Consider the following 10152-nt stretch of genomic DNA (forward strand, 5'->3'; position numbering starts at 1 on the left):
AAAATCAAAACGGAATGTTGAATTTGCCGATTGCCGTAAGAAGGCAAACATATGACTGTAAATCATCATATAAAAAAATTTGATGATATTTATATACAAAATACTACTAACAAATCTTTTTTCACCTTTAAAAAAAAATATTTTTTTAAAATGAAAATGAGTTGATTAAGATGAAAATCCAAACTGGAGATGCTGAATTGACTTAATGGTTACATACTAATAACATTAACTCAAAAAACTCAAGTTTGATTAAGATGACGATGAATATGTCCTATAGAGTTTACAGCGAAAAATATTTGAGTCTCAACTTACGCATGGCATCAACAAAAGTCAAAGTACATGTTTGAACATGTCAGTTCACATGTAGTGATAAAAAGTTATTACCAAAAAAAAGTTGCCAAAAGTGTATTTTCAAGCGACATATACTTCAAATGGCACAAAAATAGCATTTTTCCTAACTGAGTACATTCAAACCCATGTTCGGTGAATTTAAGTTTTTTCCATGAGATAATAGTACTCAGTTGGGTGAAAAGTTGTAAACAAGATAATAGTATGTGCTCATAACAACATTGATGTTTTTCGACATCTTAAGACTTTCCTACAGTGTAAATTTTATTGAAGTTACTGATAAAAAACTTCAGCAGAATTAAAATGAAATTTAATCCTAAACCAGTTCAGCAAAATATAAAAAGAATAATTTCATTTTTCTTTTTTTTCCATTTTTCCTACAAAAAAAAAAAATCATAAAAAGAAATCCCAAACAACAAACCAACCCAATTGGTCATGTAATATGTAAAATTTATTGCAATATTTCATTAACCATGTGAAAGTCAATACTGATATGCATTTGTTTGTATTTCTGCATGTATTAATGAACATATACTATAATAAATACATGAAGAAAAATAAAATCCGAAACTCTCAACTAAGAAGATTGTTACACCTTTCAAACTATATGTCTAGCTAGATTAGAAAAAAAAGTGAAATATTGAAAACTGATTATTTTTCCACCCTCAAACTCTTAAGCTAAAGTTCCTACATAGGAGACAGAATTTTCCTGCAATGACCACCAAAATTGTTTACAAGTTCATCACTCACAACTTCAGTTATCAAATCTTTAAAGATCAACCGCTCGATATCCAGCACCATATTCGGTATCTCGCTGGAACAGTTAGTCCAAATTGTGTTGTGATCTTTCAAATCTCTCCACAAAAGACTTATCAAATTCTCATCCTCATGATGAACAAAGCTTTCATTCCTATTTTGAGGTTGTAAATCATCTATCTCTGTACATAGCTCTTCGAACAGCTTCTTCCGTTTTACCTTTTGACCTGCTAACTCTTCCAATATCAGTTTTTTAACTAGAATGTCATTAACAACATCGAATATGAGTTTTCTTTGCATTTTCTCAGGACAGATAACCCTAGAAATTTGCTTCACATCATCTTCGATATTGAAATGCAACTTATTTGTCTTCATTTGCTCGAGTGCATAGAATAATTCTGGGTTAATGATTTGGCCTGGTGAATGAAGTATCTGGTTCGAATTTCGATCAATGACTAAACCTGATGATATGAGTATTTCTGATATATACTTATGATCAGGATTCTTGATGTTATTGACATTGATGAGTTTTTCATCAGTCCAATCAATTTCTTGCAGAATTTGAACCAATGAGTTTTCCTCACTATCATCATCAGTGCTTAGAGCTTCACCTATAGCAGAAGATTTAAAGAAAATGATAATGTCAATCGAAATCCTTTTGACTATGATTTTTGTAAAGACGTAAAATGTTATGTTGGCTTTAATGATTCCTTTGATCAATGCATTCAGCTCATGGTTATTATCAAATCAAGATTCATACCGTGATTTGGAATAACCATTTTCTGAATCATGAAAAAAAAAAATCTTATTACGAATAGTAAGATAAATTACTAACGAAAATGACATGCAAGATTATAAGTTGATATATCATATATACGAACCTTCAAATAGTTCAAGATTCTAGTTATTGATCAAATGACAAAAGAAAAGTGTCTGAATCTACAAAGTTTCCATGTTATTTATTGCGGAAGAAAAGAAATTTACCATTATAAGGCAAAATATCCGCCATGAAACGTCAAGGCCGCTATTTGATAACATTGAAAAATTAACAAAAATTTGGATGACTACACTCCGTTTAGGTAGTGATTCATTAGAATGAACCAAGATTCTTCATAGTTAATCAGAATTCATCATAATGAATTCACATTCAAGAAGAGATTCATGTACCAAATAGATACAACAAACTAAGGATTCATATTGATTGAGTTTAATTTTTTACCAAATCGAGATACGACTTACATGTATCGTAAAATATTGATAACCATGAATTAGATTGTCACAATTCAATTGAAGTTGCTTACCTAAATTTTTTGAAACGTTCGATTTCGTTTTCACTGGAGATGGCGGATCTTCCTTGTAGAATGCAGCATCAAGAACAGATACAGGACTTGGCTGCTCAGTTGTCACAATTATAGCAGCCTTAGAGTTTTCCATCCTCAACTCTTCAAATATATTCTGACCAACAAAAAAAAGAAAAGAATGTTTAACAGTTGGTTTTGATGCAAAATCTAACTAACAATACCTGGAAGCAATACTTACATTTTGATTGATATTTGCCGATTGATTGAGCTGAATTACTTCTATGTCACTTTGGGTGGCAAAGCTTCTGTTGCTGCCAAAATCTGAAGAAATGACATTAACATGATGCTTAAATTTCCTCCAATGAGAATTCATCTCACTAAAATATTCATCTCTATCCTGCGAAATAGAGAAACTTTGTGTTGATGTTGAACTTGAAGAAGTAGACAACTCCACAAGTTGGCTGTTTTGTTTTCTTCTGTTAATCGTGGAATCCGATGATGGACTAGTCGGTGCAGAACGCCTCTCAACTCCAAACTTCTTCTCTAGTCTTCGACTAGCTATGGTGTTTTGTCCACTACTTTCTCGAGGAGATTTTGATGACTGCATCAATTTTGAAGTTCTGAAGTAATTATTCTTATCTGCTGAAGGAACTTGTTGACCAAAAGGTTCTGCGGTAATTTTTGTTGTTGAACCAATACCTTTAGCTTTTTGCTTGCAAATCAAACTTCCATTTGTTGGCGAACATTTTCTGAGACGGGATTTATCAGGAATCGGCGGTTCTGTAGAAGGAGGATTATTGGCTTTTTTAGTTACTTTTGTTGGTTTTGTGATGACAATTGGTAATTTACTACCTTGGATTGAATTCGACGGCTCAACCGTGACAAAAGCCGAGGGCAAGTCTTTTTGTTGTCTTCTCGGACTTTCAACTTTAGAAGGTTCACTTAGACTTGCATTATCACTCCTAATGTCAGATGATGAATCTGTAAATCTCTGCATTGCTTCAAGAATCTGTTTAAGTGCTCTTAGATCCTTTCCGGACTTTTTGAACTCGAGTTCCGCCAACCTTTTCTCAATTTCGCCATATACAGAAAGAGAAGGCTTTGATGCTTTTACATTAGAATCACTTTCCTTTGAAGAATCTTGTAACAAAGAATTTTGGTTTGCATCAGGTTGCCTCCTAGGAGTTGTTGGTTCTAGCGTAAATCGCGTAGATGGTTTCACATTTGTGATTGAGTTATCATCCCTTCTATTCCTCAGGGACACCAAACTTTGTTGTTTCTTGTATTCGTCACTTGTGCTAGTTCTCGCTATGATCTCATTTTTATCTGTGGAGCAGATAGAAGTCCGACCAGTTTGCGTCGAGTCCTGGAGAGCTTCTAGTCCCATCAACTTAGCTACAACACTGGACGATCTTTTCGATGTTTCTGGTTCTTGAATTTTGTTATCCATTGTGCTCGAGTTCCTCTCATATCCTCTTTGCAAGCCAATAGACAAGTTGCGAGCCTTGTTTCCTCCATCAATCCCTCGAACGGATCCTTGCTTGCTATCCAAGGAAAGCCTAGGAAGCTCCTTATACCTTGTAGTGGATTTCAATGCATCATAAGAGAGTCGTGGAGAGTCCCAATGTGCTTTTTTCGACTTCGAAAGAGTATGCAATGGTTCCTTCGAAACTATAATAGGCCTTGGAGAATCTATGTGTTGGTTCAATGCATAACCATGACCCTTTATTTCTTGTTTGGTTAATGTTTTCACATATAACCCTTTAGCTTCTCTATGCATTGAATCTTTGACAATATCAAAGAAATCAACTGACACTTTTGAATGTGGATTTCTTGAAATTTGAATTTGTCTCGTTGACGATGATTCTGTCTTAATTATTCCGTTAAATTCATGGGATGTCATGCTAGATGAACAAGATGATGAAGAGACAGAAGTTACTGATGATTCTGTGGAGAATTGTTGCTTCTCTTTTGCAATCTTTTGATTCTTTGTCTGCATTCATAATCATATGTTATTAAAGATTTTTGCTAACATTTTTTAAAGAGTAAAACTATAGTTATCTTTACCTTTGGTTTCTGCATTGTACTATCAAGCTCTTTGTTGCCATTATTGGTTACACCTGAAAGAGGAAGAAAATTTTGAGTCAGAAAAAAGAACTTTGAAGTAATATATGCGACATATTATAACAAACCAACAAGCCCTGATACCTGGCCCAATAGAGATACGATACAATGCCGATACAACGATATGAGAAATTTTTCAAAACTTCCGATACAATATGGTCTCGATAGATTATTAAAAAATTAAATTTTTTGGAGTATCGGGGCTTAACTGCATACCAATTTTGAGTTACAGGATACATAAGAATTATTTTATTTCCCTCAGCTAACAACATCATGCACATACCTAGTTGTCACTTATCAGTAAAATTTATACTAAAAAGTTAGATGAGGGAAATAAAATCATTTTTATGTATTATTCTCTAACTCTTAAATAGTGCAATGTGTGTCGCCGTGAGCTTAGCTCAGTTGGTTAGAACAATGTATAATATATGCAAGGTCTGAGGTTCGAACCTCAGACACCACCAAAAAAATAGTGCAATGTGTTGTACGAAAAATAGAAAAATTATTTTGACAACCAAAAGTTATCAAACACCGTATAAAATAAAACTACTATTGTGTACAAGGTGACAACCTTTTTGTGTTGTTCAAATATCATCCCTCTATAAAAAAGTTGAATTTTTTTTTTTTTTCTTTTCTTAAATGAGAGAACATTATGTATTTGAACGTGTAATAGAAATCATTATATAAATTTATATGAATCCTATCTTGAGGATCAGTTGAGTTGACTTCTAAAACCAAATAAGTCAACTTTGTATCTTGGAACTAGTTGCATAGATTATAGAATCTACTCAGGAAACTTCCTATAAAACTTTTGTAAGCCAAATTGATCATAATATATTTTTTTTTTTTATAAACAAATATTTCATCGTGCAAAGACTAAGCTCGTAAATTGCTAAGACTTGAATGACCAAATGGAATTTGAACCATGTAATTTGACCTTACCAAGTTAAACTCTTATCACTGAGTTAACACTTCTAAAAAACAAAAAGTAAAACCTCTTCAGAACCAAAAACAAAAGTCTATAGGAAAAAAATTATGGTTGCTCACTTCATATCAATTAACTAGTTTTCAGCTCAAATTTTGAAATATTATTTTTTATAATAAATTATGTATGCGTTATTTTTTTTATCAAAATATAGAATTAGAAGTTCTTGTAGTACATCAACTGTGAGTAACAGACTAGTATGAAGAGTGGAAGAGCACAATGTTTTTTTGTTTTTTAATAAAAGGTAATTATTGGGGGTTTATATCCAAAATTTCTAGCGTACGTTCTTTGTCTCAAAATAAGAGAAATGCCTAAGAAATTTCTCCATCATATGAGAACCTTTTTATTAAACCAGCCAAAAATATACGACAAATATCTAAGGAAATTGTGTCCTTTACATCCAGCCTTTTTCCTTTTAATACCCTTGTCAAACAAATTTCATAATTAGTCATGCTTATGTTAAAATCTACATAGAAGGAAAGGAAAAAATTGAAAGTATAAAATTTCACAATGGTACTAATTATACTATAACAATCACTTTCAAAATGTACAAAAAACAGAGAAACGAAAACAAGATTGAGTATGATTTATGGTTACTAATTATTGTAACAAAAAAAAACGTTATACACCATAAACCTTCAATATAATTGAAAGACGACCGAGGTTGCTCAAGGTCGGTCTAAAGGTAAGACCATTAAGACAATCATCTTAGACCTCAAAAAATATTAAAAGAAAAATTACTTGATAAACATGCTTTATATTCTACTATTGTTAAAAAAAATTGTTAAAAAGCTCATATTCTACTAAAATTATAAAACATTATCTAAAATTAATATTTTCTCAGCAAAAGGTTAAATTGGTTGATTCTGTTGAAATTTATTAGCTTAATTTATGATTTTGTATCTAAATTAAATTAAAATAAAAATAAAATAACTTGACTGAAGTACTAATATGAGTTTTAAAGAGTCTCATCTAAAAATTCGCCTTAAACATGGATATGTGTTGGACCAGCCCTGCAGACGTAAACACAATTGTCCGAACTTTGTTACCAAACATCGTGTATTTCGCCAATTGCATTTTCAATCGAGTTGATGTTCTAACAATATAGTTAGTATACCAAAAAAATAAAAAATACAAAGATATGAATAATTGAATACCTGAAGAAGATGCATTCTGAATGTACTTGGTAGTGCGTTGTCCTGTGATGAAACGGTGGCGATCAAAGAGCTGAAAAAATCCAGTGATGCAACCAATTTGCTTCTGCAATTCTTGTTTTTCATCCTTCATAGATTTCAAACCTTTTTTTGACATTTTTCTTTCTCTTCAAAACAATCTTTGGATTCACAGCTTCAAACAATCATCATGCCCTTAATGAATGTAAATGAAAAAATCTTTGAATTTGAGTTCAACAGAATCATAAGATTGAAATATAGCAACAATGTCATGGTATTAAATTGTAGTTGCGGTTAAGGCCACACTAAAAAAAATTATATTTAAGGAAAATGTGGACGAAGCATTTGAAATTGCGGTTGCGAGGTCGATGTGAAGAACTTAAAATCTTGTACATTTCGACCATAGTAGTAAATTGACTATAATTTGCATATGAATGCTGGATAATGTTTGATCATGTAATTTTTTTTATATGTGTATCCGGTGAATGGAGGCGAACCATAGTTTTAAATTGCGGTATGCAACTACAATTTCGGTTGTGTTAGCCACATTTACATACAATAATATAAAAGTTTGCAGTGTAACCGCTATTTAAAACTATGAAGAGAATGTCCTTAGATGGAAGAATAGAATGAAAGAGAGAAGAAAGAGAATGGATAAAAGTGAAGAGAATACCTGAAGAGATTCATTTGAGAGAACCAAGAAGAGATGTTTTTGGTTTCTCTGTCTGTGTTTGGTTACAAAACAGAAGAATACTTTTATTTTTACTGTTTTTTTGTTTATCTTAAGAAGATGCAGCTGCTACAGAAGCCAGAAGCCAGAATGTGTTGTGTTAGGAAAGAATTGTGGTGTACTATTAAATATATGATTGTTGAAAAATTGCTTGCTTAGAATATACGAAGTGGTGACTACTTTTTAAGTACATTACGTAAGAGAGAGATAAAGATGCTTGGAGTTTAGGATGTGGAGTTTAGGATGTGTCAAAATGTGCTTAGAAATCACCGACCGTTGAATCGAGATTAGACAACTAACATTTCAAGTTTAGTATTTTGGTTTTCATTTTAAATCAAAATATTTATTGAAATTTAGACCGTTTAATCTCCACCCAACAACCAGAGACGTACTATGTGAATGCTTAGATTCTATGTAAATCAGGTTATCAAACTCGTGGGATATGAACCATTAAATCAAAATCAGAAGATACACATTACACAATTTTTGGATGGCTTTATTTCTACAAAATTGAGTATGTCAATTTGTCACTAAAATGGATTTCATTACTGAATACGCAAAAATTACTAGATGAAGATTAGACAACTTGTATTTTAAACTTAATAAATTAAACATATAAAATAAAATTTGTAATTTAAGTCGTCTGATCTTTATCTAACAGATAAAAAATATGGTTGATGATTTTCAATGAATGGACCCATAGGAAGAGAGAGAGAGAGAGAGGAAGGGTTAAAAGAATCAAATTCCTTAATAAAGAAACAAGAGAAAGAAGGTTAAGTGAAAGTTGTGTATGTGAATGTGTGGGTCATATATGCTACTATATGGTCATTTCCTTCCTACCACTTCCATGTGAACGTGGGGTGGGTTGTTGCTTCAACCTCTCTTCTTTAGCATGTGGATTTTGTCAGAGGGAAAAAGATTAAACAGGTGGAGAAGTGGATTTGTATACTCATTACCCAATAGAAAAGAAAATTGAATAAGAAAAAGTGGATATAGATAGAGAGATATTCAGTTTAAAGCTGCAGGATCAAATGCACATGATCAAATATTCTCATATATATCTCACTTACTCAGAATATCACTTTGATGGGTTCTCACTTTTCCTCCCATACGGCCATACCTGGGTACTTTTGAATGTAGATCTAAATTGTGAGATTTGCAACCAACCACTATTGTGGGTGCACTATAAGGATCATTCATGCATGGTTTCTAACTAATGGGAGAGACTCCTGATTTAAATATTATAGTGAACATTTTTATCTACTTATCGTAAAACTTCTAACATTATATTGTCACGCTCGTTAAGGGTTGAAGTCTACAATAACTTTCACTTTATCAGCATATATTGGTTCAATGATAGTCATTTCTTTTTTGTTGACTTCACTCACCTATCAGTATTTAATGGAGTGTCTTAACCCAGATTATAAGTAGCATTTTATGTAGTAAAATTCCCAAAGATAACACTAATTGTTATGACTTAGGTTGATGTGGATAGTCCAACACAAAAGACTGATCTATTAGGTAGAAGAGTATCATGGTTCAAGTACAAAATTGAACACTTTTATGATCTACTCACCGTAATACTCAAAATATTAGATATTAAATAGGCTATGACACCATCTTAAATTTGCGGATGAATATAAATTATAAATACATTTTCATTGCATAACGCATTTAACGTGGGACTCTTAGAGTGTATTTACAAGTAAGTTTTTGAAAAAAATTTAAATCATATCTCATTCAATGTAAGACTCTAAACCAAAACCATACGATAGTTAAAATTGGAGCTCCTTGATATTACTATACTACTAATTCTTTTGCCAACAAAAGAGGCTCATATTATTTTGATAGTGAAGTATTTATTACATGAATGCAACATTTTACCTAAAAAAAAGTTTTGGAGAATTGCATTTGTAGAGGAGAGAAACATAAATACATCTATTGAATTCTCTTAAAAGCTCAAATATTTATAGGAAATGGATTATTAATAGCTCTGTTTTATTACCAACCTAGAAAGTGGCAGGACTTGTTTACCATAGGCATAGTACATCAATATTGTTGGTTATGTGCTTTTTGGTTGATACATTTAAGCAAAAGTGTGGTCCTGAATCCTTATATTCCTAGTCCTATGTGTTACTCTTTTAACAAAAAAATTTGGAAAATTGATGTTGACACATTAGAGAAGGCTGGGACACACATGTAAAATACGCTTTTGCCCCCTCGGCAGTTAACTGCCGAGGAATTAAAAATCCGGCTGCAGTTAACTGCCGAGGAAATCCTCGGTAGTTAACTGCCGAGGAATCAGAATTTTTTTCACTGTTCATCTTCTCTTCCTCTATCTCGGAAGGACAAGTTTGAAAGGGAGAAGAGTAATGGTGGCATTTAGTATGGGAATGGGATGTTGTTTCCCACCATGGGAAAGCTATTTTTCACCACTTGATTAAATAGGAACACTGATTTAATCATAGACTACCCACACCATATCTTGCTTACATTGTCTTCAACCTCATGGGATTGAAACTAACCCACGTCCTCCATTTTCTTTACTGCTCAGTCATAGAAACATCAAAAATTCATACTAGATTTTTTCTTCTCCCAATTGTTTCTAAAATAAGACTTATTCAAACTAATTGTCTATTTATTTATCAACATCTAATTTAAAAGAAAAAAAGCATCAAAATCAAAATTACTCAGAAGCAGATCTGGTAATAAAAAATAAGTAGAGTTTGAAGAAAA

The 10152-nt window shown here is 32.2% G+C and overlaps 1 protein-coding gene across 2 annotated transcripts; it reads right to left on the reverse strand.

Moving 5' to 3' along the window:
- Nucleotides 1–786: 786 nt before the first annotated feature.
- On the reverse strand, nt 787–7527 carry LOC146904457 (protein LONGIFOLIA 1-like). Of its 2 annotated transcripts, XM_085723887.1 has the most exons (7): nt 7360–7527; nt 6672–6881; nt 4473–4525; nt 3258–4398; nt 2644–3185; nt 2406–2559; nt 787–1715 (listed from the first exon to the last, which is right to left on the reverse strand). In XM_085723887.1, exons 2-7 carry the CDS (start codon nt 6823–6825, stop codon nt 1036–1038), a joined length of 2724 nt encoding a protein of 907 aa, XP_085580013.1. In that variant the 5' UTR covers nt 6826–6881; nt 7360–7527; the 3' UTR covers nt 787–1035. The 2 variants fall into 2 exon arrangements, with proteins under 2 accessions (XP_085580013.1, XP_085580012.1); XM_085723886.1 differs by having other exon boundaries at nt 2644–4398.
- Between the last annotated feature and the right edge of the window lie 2625 nt (nt 7528–10152).

Source organism: Medicago sativa, chromosome 7, assembly GCF_051527215.1.
Source record: "Medicago sativa cultivar Bolivia chromosome 7, Bolivia_mono, whole genome shotgun sequence".
Classification (NCBI taxonomy): domain Eukaryota; kingdom Viridiplantae; phylum Streptophyta; class Magnoliopsida; order Fabales; family Fabaceae; genus Medicago; species Medicago sativa.

What these genes read in the sequence shown, in the direction of transcription:
- LOC146904457 (XM_085723886.1), bottom strand. Translation starts at nt 6,825, where the DNA reads ATGTCAAAAAAAGGTTTGAAATCTATGAAGGATGAAAAACAAGAATTG. An exon ending in GTACAATGCAGAAACCAAAG is followed by an intron (nt 4,399 to 4,472) that starts GTAAAGATAACT and finishes TTATGAATGCAG; the next exon opens with ACAAAGAATCAAAAGATTGC. An exon ending in CGGCAAATATCAATCAAAAT is followed by an intron (nt 2,560 to 2,643) that starts GTAAGTATTGCT and finishes TTTGTTGGTCAG; the next exon opens with AATATATTTGAAGAGTTGAG.